Source organism: Fusarium falciforme, chromosome 8 (genome assembly GCF_026873545.1).
Source record: "Fusarium falciforme chromosome 8, complete sequence".
Taxonomy (NCBI): Eukaryota; Fungi; Ascomycota; class Sordariomycetes; order Hypocreales; family Nectriaceae; genus Fusarium; species Fusarium falciforme.
The window spans coordinates 227098-247125 of record NC_070551.1 but is presented as its reverse complement, the minus strand read 5'-3'; the positions used below and the strand labels follow the sequence as shown (position 1 = coordinate 247125).

Sequence of the window (20028 nt, the reverse complement as noted above, 5' to 3'; positions counted from 1 at the left end):
AGAAGTAACACGTAATAATTATGCATTTTAACCTAACTATCTGTTTGTATAGTTAAATCTATGCAGCTCGATCCCTCCCCGTCAACTTGCGATACGTTGTGTCTATCTCAGTGGTCAAGCGGACACTTGGATGAGGTTATGGGGATAGGGTAGGAAAATGACCTTGAAAGAACCCTAGGTAACCCCTCATAAGTTAGGATCTCAGTAAGGAAGATATCAATAGAGGCCACAGACGCAGGAATATCAAGCCTACAGCGCATAGCGATAATCAGGGTGGAAATCGCCACTCTTGCCAGCGGTAATCTCGGCCTCCCGTTGCTCCTCCGTGAGATTCTGGCGCCGTGTGTTCTCGCGTCTAAGATAGATGTAGAGTGAGACATGGCCAAGGACTGCCAGCAAGGCGGCGGCAAGAGAACCGCTGAGACCCATGAGGTATTTTCCATCCTGCTTCGTGCGGAAGATTTGGCCAACCTAGAATTGTGAGCTTGACGATTCTGGAAATTTGCACGAGGAGGACTTACCACAATACCAGCGGTGTTGCCAATGGACTGATTCATACCGATAGCCATGGCACGCTTGTAGTACGGCGCATGACTGTTCAACAGCCATGCGCAATTCAATCCCACGATCATGTACACACCAGGCGCAATGAGAAATGTCGAAAAGTACAGCACACCCCTTTGATCCATGGACACACCGATGTTGACAGCATACCCGATAGCCGTGACCAAGGCAGCGGGCATCATGAACAACGCCCTCTGCTTCCACCTGTCACTGAGGTACGAGACCACGATGTACGCCGCGCTGGCCCAGAAGAAGACAGGAATCGTCAACAACTGAGTCGTAACAACTCCGTATCCAAAGCTGCGAATGATGAGCGGCAAGAAAGAGCTCAGGCCAAACGAGCAGATATCCGCCATGAACTGAGACCAGCACGAAATGTAGAGCTTCGGATCCCTGACAGCGCGCATGACCTCTTCCCAATCAAAGTCCGGCTTGCCGTTGTATCGCGCATTAATCTCGGCGCGCACCCGCATCATCGACTTTTCGTCCTCGTTGAGGAACCGAGCGTGCTCAAAGTCGTCGGGGAGCATCATGTATGTAAACGCCGCCACGAGGACCGATGCACAGCCCTCGATGATAAACAGCCAGCGCCAACCCTCGAGACCACCGACACCGTCCATCTTGAGAAGTGCGTAGGCGAAGAGGCCGCCAAAGGATCCACTCAGTGCAGCGGAGACGAAGAGGTATGAGATGCGCAGAGCTTGTTCGCCGGGAGAGTAAAAGGTCGAGAGGTACAGTGCCAGACAGGGGAACATGCCCGACTCGAAGAGACCAAGGAGGAGGCGCGAGGCGTAGAGTTGGCCAACATTGTGCATGAAGCCCGTGCCAATGAGGACGCAAGACCAGCAAAAGATGAGGAGAGGGATCATGCGAGAAGGGTGGAATTTCTTGAGGACGAGGGAGCAGGGGACCTCGGCGGCCACGTAGGTGACGTAGAAGAGGGTAACAGCATCTGGTCCCGTCAGTGATGCTCATATCGTTTTGGAGTTAGAATAGGATGCTTACTGCCAATTTCGCCGCTGGTCATGCCAAGATCCTCCGTCATGCCCGCCGAGGCTGCATTGCCAATGTTGGCGCGGTCGAGATAGGCTGTCAGAAAAATGATGGTCATAACCGGCGCAATCCAAATATCCAACTTCCGAACAAGTTTCTTTTCACTCTGTGGATCAAGAAACAAGTTGGAATCCTGGATATTCTCGCTAAGCCGGCCGACCTCATCGTCGATGATCTTCTCAGACTTGTCCATCTCGTCTTGTCGTAACGTGAAGTTATTAGCTGAAGGAAACAAACCAAGGGAAGTCGGTTCGAGAGCTGATGGCCTGGATGGTAAGGTTTGACACATTGGGGAAACACCTGACACTTATACCCCAGATCCAGATCAACACAAGACCAACGGTCTGTGGAGGCGGGCAAGCGATAAGCCTATCAAGACCTTGCCCGTCTTTAGGATCACGACGCTACGATAAGGCTGGCACCAGACTACGGATAACGAGCGGCGAAGCGGCGAATCCCTCGCTTAGACCAACGATGACTAGGGTGTGTGTGGGCGGCGAGTCAGTCTGGACGCTCTGGCGTCGGCGAAGATGGGGCCTTGATATCGGCGGACAGAGTTTGGCCCCCGACTAAGAGGGCGGCGAGCGGCAGCGGGCGGCAAGGAAAAAGCGGGCAAGCTGATCGGCATGGGCATGGCAGTGATACGGGATTCCAGTCCTCGATTATTTATTTCGAAAGATCAGTTGACTTCCTATCTTGTCTCTTTCTTTATCATGCCTTGATTGTGTTCTCCTCTTTGTGGCTCAGTGTGATTCTTGCAAGATGGGTTCCATGCCAGCTGTAAGCCGACTCACTCATAGACTGATAGTCTAACAACTGTACTGACGGCACACAGACATGGACGCGCTTTGTGCGATTCATCTCAACAGACGACCGAGAATTGTGCGGAGAGCCAATTGATCAAAATGTTGATGGTGAGACATATCCCGTGATCTTGGGGGCCAAGGTTGACAGTCATAGTCGGTTTGGCCATCGCCGCAGGCCAGTCAGTCGAGGTCCGCTTGCTTGACCGTCCCTCTGCGGTAGACGAAAGCCAATTCACTGGCCAGACTGCATTCATCAAGACGGTACGTTGCCTCGCTCGGTGAATCACTCGTTGCTAACTAGCTAGCTCCTGTCCCCACTGTCAACCCAAGAGGTCACCACCATCCGCTGTATCGGCCTCAACTTCAAAGATCACGCAGCAGAGCTCAACTGCCCCCTCCCCAGCATCCCTGAAGTCTTCACCAAGCCCTCTACAACACTCACAAGCCCGTCCTCGCCAATTATTCTCCCCAGCTCAGCGCCAGACATGGTCGACGCAGAAGTCGAACTCGCCATTGTGCTCGCCCGAGACTGCAAGAACGTCAGACGTGAAGATGCAGGGCGTTACATCTTGGGGTACACAGCCGCCAACGATGTGACTGCCCGTGATGTCCAGTCCAAGACCTCACAATGGGGATACAGTAAGGGTTTCGACGGATTCTGTCCCCTCGGACCCTGCCTGGTCAGGAGTGAGCTGTTTACTGATGTCAACCGGGGCGTGTGTCTCAAGTCAACCCTCAACGGCGAGGTGCTACAAGACGGGAAGACGGATGAGTTCATCTTCTCTGTGGGTGAGATTATTGAGCATCTCTCAAGGGATAGTACCCTACCAAAGGGCACGGTGATATTGACCGGAACACCATCGGGTATTGGGCATGGGAGGAAACCCCCGCGGTATCTAAAGGCTGGCAGTGATCTGCAGATCACCATTTCCCATGGCATCGGCACGCTCAAAAACCCGATCGTGTCATCTATCAAGCTTTAGGGTTGTACCAATACCAAGTTCATCATCTTGCCTCCAATGTGCCGACAAGATCCTCCCAAAATTGGTAGTCTAGCGGCTCGAGAAACGTGCGTGTGGGTCCGAGCCAGCTGTCCAGCCAACTCTCATAGGGGGCATGGACATCAAGCTCATCAGTATAGCTCACATCGCCATCCTGACAGGCCGCATTGCCGAGATCTGGGCGCTGTGTAGAGTGTGAGCGCTCTGACCCTCCTCCGCTTGTCTTTCTCGCTGTATAGATGCATAGTTCAATGACCTTGACTTCTGCCATGACGAACTCGTTGGCCCAGGTGTCGGCGCGCATTTTCTCGCAGTAGGCAGCCAGGTCTTCCAGTATAGCGTTTGTGCGAGGGCTGTGTGGTTCCTTGACGGCAATGATGCCGAGGACGAGTGCCGAGTTGAAAAGATTGTGCATAGCAGCTCCAGCAAGGAGTCTATCTGTCATGGACGAGTTTCGGAGAGAGAGCTTTTGACGGAGGTCAGCACAGGCTGAGGAGATGCATGCCGTACGTGAATACTGGAAGCGGTCTGTAATCGATTCCAGGAGGACATAAGTACGGTGCAGCGTAATCCGCGCAAAGTGGTACGACGAGTGAAGATACATTCTCTGCCACCGTAAGAAAGGTCGCTCAGAATCCAGGGAGGTGTCAGCATCGTCCAGGCGGAAGTAGGGCGGCAGACCGGCGGCCCAGTCCAGGAGGATCTGGTCCAAAGCCATGACCTTTTCATAAGTTTGATAGGATGCCGTCATTGGTACAAGGCCGAAGAAGTCGTCGTGGATGTCACCCAAGATGGTCGCAAGCTGCTGAGTGAATCTATAGTAGATGCTCTGTGTTGGGTCTTCGATCGGCTTCTCCACAGCAGCTGCTGCATCTTCAGGCGAGTTGTCATCAATCCACACATTCCGTATCTTCATCTCCATGCAGTGCTTGCTGTTAATGGTGTAAGGCCGACCAGTCGCGAGTGATATTGACCGATCCATCGAATAGAGTGTGCACCACAATCGTCGTCGCGTCTCAAGCACTTTTGGTGGGAGTCCCCAAGACTCTCCATCAACATGCATACCTTGGGCCTGTGCCATACGGATGGCGAAGGAGCTTGTAAGCCAGCTCTCAGTTTTGCGTCCCCAGAACATCAAGTACCGCGACACCAAGATGCCGGCCCGTACCAGGTCAGGACTCTCACCTGACAATGTGGGCGCGAGAACGATGGCCTTTCGTGATCCCCAGAAGAACTGCACTGAAGTCTCCTCGCAGCTTCTTTGTGCCTCGGGGGACGCGTCAGGGGAGCAGTCCAGCAACTCAGCAAAGGCAAGCATCATGAAAAGGACTGCAAGCCATCGCAAGTCCACGGCCGTCAGGTCATCGTCACCCCACTTGCGGTTCCAGAAGGCATCGTAGCTTGTCTGAAAAGTCTCGTGGTGGACAGCGTCGTAGACCGGATTGAGCTCAGCGAAGAATCTCTCAACACGATAATCGACCAGCTCTTTTCTCCTCGGCAGATACCCGACGAGCTCCCAGATATGCGAGTAAGGGCTTTTGTCATCTCGGTGGAAATGAGGGTTCGGTCTTGTGGAGGAGTTGGGCATGCAGGACATGCCTATCGGTAACTCCGGTGATTCCATGGATATCAAGGACGCGGCGGATTGGTAACCAAAGTAAGATGCCCCATGATACGACGGCGCCCCTCGCGAATTGAGCAGATGTCCGATGCGGGAGGAATGGAAGCCCGACCCAGAGGTCGTAGATGGTTCTGTTGTCCGCGCTGGCGTTTGAATGCTCGCGATGGGGTCATTGGTATGAACATCATGATGTCGCGGGGAAGGCATTTGTCGGTGACGCGATGTTCCCATCGATGATGGGGCAGGTAGGTGGCAGAGATGAGGGATCTGGCGGTGTATACACGTTGAGCATGGGGTCTGTCTATTACACTGGGATCATCAGTCTCTGTTCAGTGATCGGATTGGCGGGTATGTTAACTTTTCGCTTGAGACGTCGGCATTGCGTGCAAACATTGGCCCTCAGTCCATGGGTCCGCCGGGCGCTCATCGGCGGCGTACTGCGGCCGGCTTCCTGGAACGAATCCATCCGAAATGCGTCCAATCGTAATCAAGCCTTGCACCTAATTGCCTAATACACCGGGCAGCGGAGTGCAGTAATGGATTGAGACTGGAGGCATGTGTATGAAAGGGGGAGAACAGAGAGCGGGCCGCGAGCGGCGGGGAAACGCCGAAATGGTAGGCCGCTCAACGCTTTGCCCGATATGGATCGGCCCTCCGGTTTCTTGGAAATCCGGAGATGGAACCCAAGGTCTTGGCTCTGGCATCCGCGGCGACCGGTCTTGCCACGCGCTCTGATTCGCACTCGGGTTCTCGTCTTCTATGTGTCGATCAACGTCACGGCCGTCGGGCTTAGCCTGGCACTTGGTAAATCGATGAAAGGAGAGGTCAAACAATACTTCACAACGTGCTCTCGGGTACCCGCGGCGGCCGATAGATCGCAGATCAGGAACCAAGAATTGCCTTCTCTCACAAAAGATTCCAGTAGATCCGGCCATCTCAAGACCTATATAAGAAGAGCCTGGGTAAGCAATATAGATTTCGTAAACTACTTCTACACAAAACGTCACGAACCATCAGTAACCAATGCTCTTTACCAATTTTCTCATTTTTAGCACCCAGATTTTTTCCACCATGGCCACGGACAACCAGAGCACTCTGCACCCTGCGGTTGTAGCTGTCAGTTAAACACTCTATTGATCATGTCAAGTTAAATAATACTGAATCAAGTATAGTGTAACGCCGTGGCTGCACTCTACCCTGCCCAGGTCGTTAAAACATCCTCCTCAGAGTTTGCTGCCGCCCAGGATTCGTTCTGGGATGCCAGACAGCGAGAGAGAGCCCCAGTCTGCTTCTTTCAACCAACGAACGCGAGTCAAGTGAAAGCCGCCCTGATTGAGGTGGTTCGCGCTAAATCCCACTTTGGGATAAAGGGCGGCGGCCATTCAGCGAGCAAAGGCTCGAGCAGTGAGGGCAGCTTTCAATTTGATCTCTCCAATCTCGATCACGTCGAGATTTCAGACGACAAACAAACCGTCAAGGTGGGACCTGGCGTTAAATGGGGCCCATTGTTCCAAACCCTTGAGAAGAACAGTGTCATGGCCGTGGGAGGTCGTGACTTCAACGTTGGCGTACCTGGATTCATCTTTGGCGGTCAGTCTTGTTCCATATCGTATTTACAAGGTTGAACATAACTAATGCATGAAACTGGCAGGCGGCATTTCGTATCTATCCGCCCCACGTGGCTGGGGCATTGACAACTTGGTCTCCGTTGACCTGGTCTTGGCAAATGGTGACACGGTGACGGCAGACAAGTCTTCTCACCCTGAACTCTTCAAGGCTTTGCGGGGAGGCGGTGCCCATAACTTTGGTATTGCCACAAGCCTCACCTTGAGACTGTACCCATATACAGGCATGTGGGGAGGCGTGCATGCCATTGCCGAAAGTCACTTTGACGACGTCTTTGATAAATATGATCGGTATTCGCATGAATTGATCAAGGACGGCAAAGCTCACCTGATTATGGACTTTACGTGGAGGGACAACGGGCTGATTGTTGGTCTGTCCATGGGGTACCCAGAGCCCGTCGACAACCCTCCTATCTTTGATGGATTGCGCCTCATTCCGAGCCTTTTCAGCACTCTTCGTCTTGGTGATTGCAGCTCTCTGGCAACTGAAGTTGCCGAGGTCACTGACTCGCGAGGAAAGCGTAACACATATTGGACGTTGGCCATGGAATACGATATTGAGTTGCTCAAGTCCGTGTATGAGCTCTGGGCGCGGACTACGAAGCCTCACGCTTCTCGATTCGAGCTGACTTTGGATGTCAACCATATCACTCCGGCCATGAGAAACAAGGCAGCGAGGGAAGAAAGGGGTAATCTGTATGGGCTCGAAGGCGCCAATGAACCACTGACGAATATAATGTTGACCATCGTGTGGGAGAACGAGGCTGACGACAGGGAGGTCACAGCCTTACTGAAGAGCTTGGGAAGGGAGATTGAGGCCCTAGCTGAGCAGCACGGCAAGTCTGTTCCGTTAAAGTATATGAACTACGCAAACGAGGAACAGGATGTTGTCGCAAGCTTTGGAGAGGAGAGTGTGTCCTTCCTAAAGCAGGTAGCCTCTAGGTATGACCCAGAGGGCGTTTTTCAGACCTTGCAGCCTGGGGGCTTTAAGCTTTCTTAGAGGGAATGGTTCCTGTATTCTAGCTTAGGTTTCCGGGCGAAATCTCAAGGCATCTAAGAAATCCTACAATCGTGGGGTTTCCAAGTGCCCTGACACCTTTCTCGATAATCTCCATGCAACCTGATCAGTGATTTTGTTCTCAAGCAACTCCCAAATACCGAGGTATAGCATCAAACTCAGGGCAGATGGCCATCTGATAGCAGACATGATTACAAAAAGTATGTTGACATTGTGGCAAGATTCCCTGGTGACATGAACTAGAATAGCTGAGGGGAAATGTTGACAGACATCAAGGACACCGTCAAGAAGACTTTGGTAGCGGGATCACTTGGACGCACTTTTGGAATGGCTGCACGGGGGTTAATACAGGAAGAGTAATAATGAGAACTAGCTAGTGGTGCATGGACCTAAAGTCAAGTAGTGACAGTCTTTGGGATTGCCCATTCCTTCATCTTCTCTTGGTTCTCCCTCTGAGCCTCTCGCAAGGACGCAATGTACTCCGGGTTCTTGCTGTAAAACAGAGCATCTCGGAGCTCACCATAGATAGCCTTTCGCAAGCTCAGGTCCGATGTCTCGAAAAACTGATTAACCAGCACCCGAAGAGTGTTGTCGTCCACCTCCTTGATGTCGGCGGAAGAATTCACAACGCAGCAAGCAACAACTGACTTTGCTGTCTTTTGCAGACCTTCGCTACTGAAATTGTAGCAAAGAAAAGGATGTCGAGGCGGGAAATACCGCCTAGGGGATCGATTGAGATGGCGCTGCATCGAGGGTTAGTCTAACATTATGAATGTCTTGCGAGAAACTATGCATATTATCTCGTTTGCAACTGACGACTGCCAGATGATTCACCTAGAAGCTTTCCAATGACACTTGCGGCCAAGTTTGCGATTTTCCTTCCGCAACAGGACCGTTGGAGAAGTCATTGACGGCTTCCTTCTCCTTTGTTAATGTCGATGTTGTAACTGGCTGTCTTAGAGTACCTATCCATAATAGACCGCCTGGACGATAATAGACCGAACCGAAGGTGCTATGAGAACTCTTGTTGGATGGTCCTTGAGACTGTCCGGCTTGACTCGCAGCCAGATGAACGGGGTGGCACGATGGCAGGGGCTGGCTGGCATGTGCCAAACGCACCAAAAAAGCTTGATGGCTAACCCTAGTCAGTGTCGTCACTGATCAAGCGCGGACGCCCAAAGTTGGTTAGTTGGCCGCAGGATCTGCGCGGGAAGCGGAGTCCCAACTCATAACCTGACCTCCATTTCTGCCATCCATCTCCCACAGCATCCTGGAAATCTCTTTCAGATCTAAATCACTGTTCTCGTTTTACATCATTGACGTTACTAAGTTCTTCGGGACATCGCGTTGTGACTTTTCGATTTGATGCTTATCCTAAAAGCACTGCATACCAGTTTAACGTCCGAGGACGATCAATGCAACAACAAGAGTAGCCTTGCTCTTTGATATCATCAGAGTAATGCTCTTATTACTCTGCGACCCCTGGTAAGACATGCTCACTAATTTGATGAACCTCTCATTCAGCAACACGACCCCTGAAAGCAAACAGGGTTATTTTCCATCACCGAGTAGTGTCACCAAAGTCCTACGGGCGCTTTCATAAAAACTATCCGTGATACCAAAGAGACAGAAGATAAAACTGACCCAACCGTACTTCATCGGAACCCTTCTCCTCGTGCAATCTGATCATCTGTGTAATTCTCCCGAACACTCTCCAAGTACTTGTCAAATTTCCGAGAAGTCTCGATAACGTGCTTTAGATACCGGTACTCCATTTCATCGCCCTTGAATTTGGCTAGCTGCCGGGCCGTCGTGATGGCGTTGCGGATCTGCCGCCCGTTCATCTCATGCTCGGCTAGATCACCGAGGTGACGCTCAATGTTGTCAAAGTTGATGCCTTTGGGCTCTTCAAACTTCCGTTTCCTTTGTCCGATGGGCTTCATCTTGGTGCTGTCCCTCTCGAGTGTCTTCAGCCGGCAGAGAAAGTTGCTCCAGATCATGCGGCGCTTTGACTTGCTCAGAGCTTCGTAATGCAGAGAGAGCTGAATGCGAGACTTGAAGGCTTCGTCAAACGTACCAACCCGGTTCGAGGTTAGGACCAATATGCCTTCATAGTACTCAAGAACTCGCAGAAACACAGATACTAACGCGTTACGCTCAAGGTCCATGAGAGTTCGCTGCTCTAAGAAAACATCTGCCTATCTAGCAAAACGACACAGTCCCAGATCTTACCAAGGTAGAGAACTGACTCAAGATACTTCTCAACTACCTCCGGTTTAGTGCCAATATCTCCGCAGGTAACACGGTAAAGAGGCTTTTCAGCTATTTTGGCGACACTCTCGGCAGTAAATGTCTTGCCGGTACCGGGAACCCCGTGCAATAGGATGATTAATCCGTTGCCCTTTCCATGGATGAGATCTGTTCTCTCTTCAGTTTCGAGTTTGCTGGTGACTAGAGCCTGGATGGGGTCCATAGTTTCGTCGTTGATGACAAGGTGAGCGAACGCTTGTTTGTTCCAACATACGTCCTGAACCAGGTCCACCTCAAGGTCTCCTGTAGCGCAAACATCTAGTCAGCATCATCAAGCTGGGCTACTCAAGATAAATCATATGAGTTATACACACGCCACTGTTTCTGCCTGAGATTGTAGCCAATGAGTTTGCTCGGGAAGACAAATAATTCGGGGCCTTCAGGCGGAGTCTCGCATTTCATGACCGAAGCAGACATTTCGTTGCGGTCAGTACTTGTCAAAGACGGATACGAGGCCTTGAATTTGGGCGACTCCGAGTACAACTGCTTATAGGTGCCGAAGTCGATCATGTATCTTTCGCCTTCCTGTTCTATGTTAGTGCTGCATATTAACCGGACCAAAAAGTGATTTGTTCAAATTCACTCCTGACAACCCATTTCCTAAACTATCTTGATATGCAATCAGTTTCCTTTTTCGACATGCCCACATGGTCCGTCCACGGTAGTCGAGTTTAGCACGTAACTTATCGTCAACAAATCGTATTGGCAAGACTGCGAGTTCTGCCATGTCAATGTCACGGTGAATATCATCAAATTCGAGGTTGATGTCAAGGATAGTATTTTGGCGGAAAAATTGACCATCGTATCCGTAGGACCATGCTTTCACGGACCAGCTACCAGCAAAGTGATGTTCCTCTCGCAAGGACGATCGAAATGGTTGAGGAGCAGCTTTTTCCATGGCCCACGATTCAGCAATGTACCCCTGGATGCCCTTGTCATCCTTCGTTACCAAAACCTCTCCAGGTCGCACAAAGAAGGGCATCGTTGACCAGGATACGTGGCCACGTTCGAACTTTCTCTCAGCTTCGGCGTAGATGCCATCATAGTTCTGATCAATCCACTCTGTGAGCAGCCGCATCTGGCTTCTGTGAGGCTCTGGCATTGCCTCCAGGCAGCCCATCGAGCGATAATTGTATCAGAATAGAAAGGGGGAGTGGATAGGTTCCTTAGAGTCCCAGTCTGGGAAACAGTCCTCGAAGGTTGGTTGGGTGTTGACAAGTTCGTCTACCGCCAAGATCATTTGCTCGGACAGCAGTTGAACTGTCTTCCCAGCTGGGACTGGGGCATCCAGCATAGGACCTTCGACTGTGGTCTGTTTCCCGGCCTCGGCCCGATCATCGTACGTCTTATAGTGCTTGTAGACTACAAAGGCTAGATCGGGTCTCTCTCTGAGATATCTGCCTTCGTTGGCGAGTGGCGAGTTGCCGATGAGTTGTAGCCGACGCTCCTGACCCAATGTCCAGGAAGGTTCGAGAAGGTAACATAGCTCATCGCCCATGATCTTGTGAAGTACAAGCCAGGTAGTAGATTTCAGAGACCTTTGTCCCTTTCTTAATTCTTAAATATTCTTCTCTAGCTGGATAATCCGTAGGGCATTTAACGACTCTTCGAATGTTCCTGGTTCATAAGAGTTACTAGTAGATACCAATGGGGTTCTATGACCTACTCCTCGATGATCGTCTCTTACTATCGGCGGGGTCTTATAACCCTCTCCTTAGTAGTTATCGCTCGCTCTTTTATTATCTATTAAGAAAGCCTCTAGGAAACTAAATATTCTGCTATCTCTATTATTATTATATAGGAATAAGTCAAAGTTAAAGTTATTTAAGATATTCCGGTTATCTAGCAGCTTAATAAGGTCTAGTTTATTGATAGCTATGCTAGTGCTAGTGCTAGAAACTAGGCTAGCGCTAAAATCGTTAATATCCTTATTAAGCGCGGTAAGCTTTTCTTTCTCGGAAACCCTAGCTTTAATCTAGTCCCGGGAGATAGTAATATGCCTTAAGTAAAGCTAGGTGTCTTTGGTTTCTTAATTATTATCCTCTCCCCGACGTGCTTTTAGATAATAAGTGGCAGAGTTCTCCGCAATAAGTATAGTAGGATCCCTTCCCTATTTAATTGCGTTATGAATATCAGAGTCCCTATTTAGACCTTGGGTGGGAATGTTCTTATCGTGGCTATCGTTATTGCTTCTGTTGCTGTTATTGCCGTGATCTTCTGGCTTAGTTAACCTATCGAGGGCCAGGCTCTAACTATAATAAAGAATACATTTTTAATACATCATAGCATCATATCCCAATGCTAATATAATAGCCTCTTTTTTTTATATCCTTTTACTACTAGCAATTAAAGAGTTATACCTAGTTATATAATTATAAAAGGTTAAGCCTCTTATAGGGTATTTAATTACTCCTTACTTTAACCTCTATATAAGAAATAAAAAAATTATTTCTTTTTACCTTCTTTTAAAACTATAGTTTCTTAATATAATATATATTAATATAATACTAAGAATTATAATTAATTAAATAATAGATATTACTAATTTATATAATATTATTACTACTTATTAATATAAGAATTAATACACTTTCTTTTCTTTCTTCCTTAATGTCACGGCTATAACATGGGCCAGGCGGGGAAGCCTGGCAGAACGCTCTAACTAAGCAAGGGACCAAAGGGACTAAACCTCGTCCTCCTCGGTCCTAGGACTAAGCGATAGAAATATTAATCTTACCCTAGATTAAACCTTAAAATAAATAGTCTAAGAAAATTATATAAGTATATAAAATATATTAATTATATTTTCTTATATAATAATTACCTTAGCTATTAATATAACTTAGTTATACTTAATACCTTTAAGTATATTATTAAATATAATACCCTCTTATTATTTAAGTATAATATAATTAATTTTCTTATTAATATAAACCTAATATAACTAATTTATTTCTTAAGAACATATATAATTATTATATATTAATAGCTCTTATTTAGAGGATTATTTATATTACCTTAAATAATATTAAATATAATAGTTACTTAGGCTACTCTTATAAATAACTACTAATAGGTTTTACTTATTAATTATTTATTAATACTTATTATACCTATCTTTATTAACTAAGATAAGAATATAAATAATATAAATAACTTTAATAATAAAGATATTAAATAACTTTATATATAAATTATTATTATAAATATAAAAATAAATAATATATATAAGCTTATTAAAAGAATAAATAAAACTTAATATATTTAAAATATAATATACTTAAATAATATTTAAAATATTAATAATATAATAATTATTACTATAAATAAATAAAATATAAATACAACAGTGCACCTTAGTCATCACACCACAGGGCAAAAGATTAGGCTATAATCGCTATTATAGCAATCATAGTAGTACTTTAGCTACCTATATAAAGGCTTACAGCGCTATTACAGGTAACCAAGCTATAATAATAAGAGAAATCTTAAAGCTAAATCCCTTAGAACTATTTAATAAAATTACTTATAAACTACTTATATTCTTTACTTAGCTAAAGGTGTCACGGCCATGACATGGGCCAGGCGGTGAAGCCTGGCAGAACACCCTGACTAAGCAAGGGACCGTAGGGACCGAACTTTATTCCTATCGGTCCCAGGACCGAAAGATAAAGACGACAGTCCTACCCTAGACCGAACATTAGAATGATCGGTCTAGATAAACTACAACGAGTATATAGAATACACTTATTTGCACTTCCTTATATAGTAGCTACCTCAGCTATTAATATAACTTAGTTACACTTAATACCTTTGAGCATATTACTAGATGTGATACCCCCCTTATTTAAGTATAGCGCGACTAGTCTATCTGCCAATATAAACCTAGCACGACCGGTTTATCCCTTGGGAATATATATGATCGTCATACGTTGATAGCTCTTATTTAGTAGATTACTCGCATTACCTTAGATAATATTAAACGTAATGGCTACCTAGGTAACTCCCGCAAATAATCACCAGTAGGTCCTACCTGCTAACTACCTACCTGCCGCACCGGCCCTGGCTAACTAGGACGAAGATATGGACGATACGGATAGCTCCGATGACGACGAAGTCAAATAACTTCGGGCTTAGATCACCGCTATGAGCGCCGAAATAGATGGCATGTGCGACTTAATCGAGAGAATGGGCGAAACATAGCGAATATAGAACGCCTAATATATAAACAACGTCTAGGAAGTTAATAACATAGTAACCGCCGCTATGAGGGGCAAGGATGTAGGAGAAATCCTAAAGCTAGATCCCCCGGAGAAGTTCGATGGAACTGCGTATAAGCTGCCTATATTCCTCACGCAGCTATGCGCCTTTATAACCTACTATCCAACGCAGTTCAACCTAGCGTCTAGCAAGGTCTAGTACGCCGCTGGGCGACTTACTAAGTACGCTATGGCCTAGTTTAAACCTATTATAAAAGAATATCTTACTACCCCGTTTATTAAACTCTTACCTAAGACTACTAATCTCTACTCTAGCTTTAAGACCTTTAAGGCCGCGCTCTAGTAAGTATTTAGGACGGTCGATGAAAAGGCATAAGCCGAAAGAGAAATTAAGGCACTTAGATAAACCCGCTTAGCCTCGGAATATAGAACGAAGTATCTCTAACTCGCCTTAAAGCTTAACTGGGATTAGGAATCTCTGATGTTATTTTTCTTTAATAGACTTAAAAAAAAAGTCTAAGTAGAACTCTATAAGGAAAATCGACCTAATAACCTCGTTGACTATATCGGCAGGGCAGTTAGGATTAATAATTAGTAGTTCTTATAGAAGAAACTATAGAACCCTAAGTTTAGTAGTAATAAGGCTAATAACCCCCGGTTCGATGCTAATTAAGGAAAAAAGAGGAATAGTAATACCTCCTATGGCATTGAAGCCGGCCTTATAGTACTCGGAGCCATATAAAAGGGCAAATAGGATTACTATAGCCTAGAATGCCGATACTGCCATAAAATGAACTATATTGAGAAGGTTTATTATAAGAAATAGCGAGATATTAAGGAGGGACGCTACTAGCTAAACTAATAATAATCCCTCCCGGAAGGTAAGAAGTATATAAACGTAGCATGATAAGTCTAATAGGAAGACGAGGAACCCTAAACTGCGAAATAAATAACTAAGCTTGTCGCGATATCGTAAAGTGGATATGATATGCTAGTAAGAAGGGATAAAGATAAGCACGAATAAAAACCAGACACTAGAGTGGCCCATAGTTAGGTAGGATAAACAAGGGAATAACTAAAGAACACCTAAGACGCGCAATGGCAACCACTCCTAGAACCAATAGAGCAAGGAAACCCCCTACCGGATATAATAAATAGCAAAAGAGTTACTATTGCGGTTACTAAGAAACTTAAACAAAAGGAAGAAGTAGCGCCAACAGGGCGGAAGCAATAAGCACCCCTGACGACAAGCGAACAAGCCGACTTCTAGGAAGCCACTATAGAAGGCTTCCCCTATAAGAAATAGGTCGTGGGATATAAAAGAAAGGAATAAGTTTTAGTACCCGCCATAGTCCACCGAAGGGACTACGGATAAGACGACCCTATATAATATAACTATACCCTGCGCCCTTGATACTAGGTCAAGGCATCACGGGAATACGACGAGATTTACAAAAAGCAAAAAGCAGACCGACGCAGTAGGCTATTACGCAGCGACTAGACCACTAAAGCGAGTAATAGCGGTGCGAACCGAACTAAGTTTAAATGGGACGCCTAGAAACTATAAAAAGAACTACGTAAGGAATGCTCCTAACGGCAGAGGCGCCGGAAAAGCGATAAAGAACTATAGGAAGAAAAGAATTACCCACGGCTTTATGATAAAAACGATAATAGGTATTGGAATGACCTACGAGAAAGGTATATCTAGACCGCACGAGAATATATAGACATAGCATATGAATAAGAAATCTATATTAGAGCCTACTATAGGGAACTAGCTAAAAACCCGCGATACCGAGAGGCACCGTTTAACCCCTAAGACGATATGCAGATATACCCCACGCATAAGAAACACCCTAGTATCTCATAGATATCCTATTAATACCACTAGTGCGAAGAATACTGAGAGGAGAAATAGGAATAAGATTATTTCCCTATTGCCCTACTAGCTCAACCTAATAATAACCCCTATATATGGTATAAAACGGAAGGCTATTAGGTATTCCATTGGTACGACGCCATTAGCGTCGCATGCGCCAGGTATAAGGAAAAACTATACAGAGCTATCTAGAAGCGCAAGTAGACTATTCATAAGGTCGAAGACTGGCAGAAATAAGTTAGCTAGGAGGAACAAGAAGAACTAGAAGACTAGCAACCAATGACCTGGTTAGAAGGCAAAGAGGACCTAGGATGGGAATAGGAACGCTAATACTAGGACTAGCTATATAGCTAGGACGATACGTATGACTACGAAGCGTGTAATAATGATGACTGCGAGTATAACCATAGCGGCTATGCACTATTAAAAAACTAGGAAACCCACCTGTGAAAGGGCTATAGGCGGAAGAATAGCTAATAATGCCATGAAGGGCCCTATGCACCACAAAGGGAGGTATAAACCTAAGATATTTTGAAATACCGGTATAAGTCAAGGGAGAATAGCTACGCGCTTTAGTGGATAGCGGAGCTAAGTAGAATCTATTTGACCCGAGGATAGCGAATAGGCTCAAGCTATCATAGAGGTATAAGGCAAAGCCCTACATAATGATTAACCTCGAAGGAAAATAGTTTAACTATAATAACGGAGTTATTGATAGCGAGATTAATTACCTTAAAGTTTTTATTAAGGGAAAGAACTAAGGAATCTTATTTAATGTTATACCTATAGAAGGCTATGACCTAGTACTTGGGTACCTATGGTTACGCCGATTTAACCCATATTTTAACTAGAGGACTAGCTAAGTGCTCTCCTTTAATAAGGAAGCACCCTCTACGATAAATAATGACTTAGAGAACAATATGAGATCTTGAATTTCTACTAAAGACGCCGGAGAAGTTAGGCAGAGGCAAACATGAGATACCTCTTTACCTAAAGGGATATAATATAAATACCATAATAGATAGAAATAATAAAATTAGCGAATAATCACACGCATTATATAACAATTCCATAAGTTAGAAGAAGACCTTAAGCATATTAAGAAGACACTAGAGGAAGAACGACTTAAGAATATTCTATTATAGTACCGCATCTATGAAAAACTCTTTGCGGAAGAACTCGAGATAGGTTTACCGGAGTATATGCACTATGACCTAGAAATCGAGTTTATTGATAGGAAGTAACCTAGCTTTAGTAAACTCTACCTACTCAATAAAGCATAACTATTAGTATTAAAGGAATATATTAAAGATATGCTATAGAAAGGATATATTAGGGAAAGTAAGTTATCTGCTGGATACCCTGTTATGTTTATCCCGAAGAAGAATAGAAAGCTCTGACTTTGCGTTGATTTTAGAATACTTAACGCTATTATAGTTAAAGATTATATATTATTGCCCCTTATTAACGAATTAAAGGATTGACTTTTTAGTATAAAGTATTTTACCGCATTTGACCTCAAAGGAGCCTATAACCTTATTCGGATTAAAGAAGGATATAAATAGAAAACCGCTTTTCGTACTAAGTATGGACTATTTAAGTACCTTATTATGCCTTTTGGACTTATAAACGCACCCGCTGTATTCCAACGAATGATTAATAATGTGCTATGAGAATATCTGGATATATTTGTTATATGCTACCTAGATGATATCCTTATCTTCTCTGAAACGGAAGAAGAATATATGGAATACGTCTATAAGGTATTATAAACACTATAAGACGCTAAGTTGCTAGTGGAGCCTAAGAAGAGTAAGTTCTATGCCTCAGAGGTAGAATTTCTCGGATATATTATCTCTTATAACGAGATATGTATAGACCCTAAGAAGGTCTTAGTAATTAAGGACTAGAAGGAATTAACCAATGTTAAGGAAATATAAGCCTTCCTTAGTTTCGCTAATTACTACCATAGATTCCTTAAACGATTTAGGAAGATCGTAGCACTACTAACTAACCTCACGAAGAAGGATAAGATATTTATATTTAGGAATAAGGCACGAGAAGCCTTCTATGTAATTAAGGAACTTATCCTAAGCGAACCAGTACTTAAGATGTTTAACCCATCTAGACTGATAGAACTTAAAACGGATGCCTTAGACTTCGCGCTAAGAGCTTAGATTAGATAACAAGACGATAAAGGACTCTTACACTTAATCGCATTCTACTCCTATAAGCTATATAGAGTAGAACTTAATTACCCTATCTATAATAAAGAATTCCTCGTAATTATTAACGTTTTCAAGGAATTCTAATATTATCTCCTTAGAAGTAAATACTAGATTAAGGTATATATGGATTATAAGAATATTACCTATTTCGCGAAAACATAAGAACTTAGCGGATGATAACTATGATATGCTAAATACCTTTCGGAATTTAACTATATTATTATCTATATCAAAGGAATAGAGAATAGCAGAGTAGATGCTATTAGCCGATGACCCGATCTAGACACTAGAAAGATTAAAGCTAAAGAATAACTTCTGTACTTTATACTAGAGGGATACCTCGAATAGAAGTTCGTTAGGCGAACATAAAAGCTAGTACCCTTACTAGAGTACCTTATACTTATTAAGAAATATAGACGACGGGTTATAGACTTTATTAACTATGCGCGGGGATACCGACGAAGAAAAGACGGATTATAGACCTATGAAGGAAAACTCTCTATCCCCGATAAAGCATTTTAGACTATCTTCGACTACTACTACCACTAAGTCATATGTTATAGGAACCTAGAAGAAATAACCCGGGCTATATAATAATATTATAACGACTATGAGCTCTAGGCCGAAGTATAAAGAAGAATGTTCTAATGCGAAAAATGTCACGAGGTAGTCAAATAAGTAAGCCAGAAATGGACCTACCTCTTGGAAAAAGAATATAAGGAATAAATTATTAAATAATTCTATGATGTAAACTATAGATACCTAGAAAGACTAGTAAAACATATTAATAAGTACTTCTAAGGAGACTTCTTGGAAGAATGCTATAGATAAGCCTAGAATTATATTATTTGTGAATATATCCAGAAACGAGGAAAAATACTAACCTATGAACAGAGCAGAATCACAAGGATATCCTATTAGATTAATGCAGCTATCTATATAGTAGAATAAGGCAATCTACTCCTAGAATAGATCTAGTAATATAATAAATAACTCCTAGACGACGAAAGGACCGATAAGCAATAAGTCCTAGATAAACTATGCTACGAACTTATACGCGAAATACATAGCTACCCGCTGCATAGACACTAAGGAATTAATAAAACCCTAGAATAAGTTAAGACGATATTTACCTTTTCTAATATAAAGAAAATAGTCGTAGTAGTTATTAAATAATGTGACCTTTGCGCGAAAACCAAGGCATGATGCCATAAACCTTATAGGAAGCTATAACCACTCTTAGTCACATAATAACTATGGGACTCTATCACTATGGATTTTATCACTAAACTACCCCTATTAGAAGAACTAGCCACTGGAAACTTTTATGATAGCATTCTTATTATCGTGGATAGACTTACGAAATTTTCCTATTTTATACCCTATAGAGAATCAATAATAGCCGAAGAATTCGCCTACCTTTTTTACTTTTACGTCGCTAAGATATATAGCATACCACTTAAAATCATCATAAATCGAGGACTATTATTTGCTTTAAAATTCTAGCAAAGCCTCATAGGATATTTAAGAATTAACCATAAATTCTCCACTGCATATCATAAGGAGATAGATGGGCAAACAGAACGCATAAACTAAACGCTAGAATAATATCTCTAATGCTATATTAATTATAAATAAACCAACTAGGTTAAGAAGCTACTAGCTGCATAGCTAGCCTACAATACGGCAACAAATGAAAGCAT

The 20028-nt window shown here is 44.3% G+C and overlaps 6 protein-coding genes across 6 annotated transcripts; 2 read left to right on the top strand and 4 right to left on the bottom strand.

Annotated features, from left to right (window-relative positions):
* Positions 1–249: 249 nt before the first annotated feature.
* Positions 250–1810, bottom strand: NCS54_00988900 (MFS domain-containing protein; the record flags this gene model as incomplete). Its single annotated transcript, XM_053155218.1, has 3 exons — positions 250–471; positions 522–1516; positions 1570–1810. 3 exons carry the CDS (start codon positions 1808–1810, stop codon positions 250–252), a joined length of 1458 nt encoding a protein of 485 aa, XP_053011193.1.
* A 569-nt stretch (positions 1811–2379) lies between these two features.
* On the top strand, positions 2380–3406 carry NCS54_00988800 (FAA-hydrolase domain-containing protein; the record flags this gene model as incomplete). The annotated part of the gene is made up of 4 exons (XM_053155217.1): positions 2380–2397; positions 2453–2531; positions 2578–2684; positions 2729–3406. The coding sequence occupies 4 exons, from the start codon at positions 2380–2382 to the stop codon at positions 3404–3406; spliced, it is 882 nt and encodes a 293-aa protein (XP_053011192.1).
* A 22-nt stretch (positions 3407–3428) lies between these two features.
* NCS54_00988700 (Fungal-trans domain-containing protein) lies at positions 3429–5021 on the bottom strand (the record flags this gene model as incomplete). The annotated part of the gene is made up of 1 exon (XM_053155216.1): positions 3429–5021. The coding sequence occupies one exon, from the start codon at positions 5019–5021 to the stop codon at positions 3429–3431; it is 1593 nt and encodes a 530-aa protein (XP_053011191.1).
* Positions 5022–6116: 1095 nt separating this feature from the next.
* Positions 6117–7670, top strand: NCS54_00988600 (FAD-binding PCMH-type domain-containing protein; the record flags this gene model as incomplete). Its single annotated transcript, XM_053155215.1, has 3 exons — positions 6117–6161; positions 6218–6635; positions 6697–7670. The coding sequence occupies 3 exons, from the start codon at positions 6117–6119 to the stop codon at positions 7668–7670; spliced, it is 1437 nt and encodes a 478-aa protein (XP_053011190.1).
* A 1673-nt stretch (positions 7671–9343) lies between these two features.
* NCS54_00988500 (Hypothetical protein) lies at positions 9344–11118 on the bottom strand (the record flags this gene model as incomplete). Its single annotated transcript, XM_053155214.1, has 4 exons — positions 9344–9870; positions 9921–10241; positions 10313–10523; positions 10711–11118. The coding sequence occupies 4 exons, from the start codon at positions 11116–11118 to the stop codon at positions 9344–9346; spliced, it is 1467 nt and encodes a 488-aa protein (XP_053011189.1).
* A 15-nt stretch (positions 11119–11133) lies between these two features.
* Positions 11134–11496, bottom strand: NCS54_00988400 (Hypothetical protein; the record flags this gene model as incomplete). Its single annotated transcript, XM_053155213.1, has 1 exon — positions 11134–11496. The coding sequence occupies one exon, from the start codon at positions 11494–11496 to the stop codon at positions 11134–11136; it is 363 nt and encodes a 120-aa protein (XP_053011188.1).
* Between the last annotated feature and the right edge of the window lie 8532 nt (positions 11497–20028).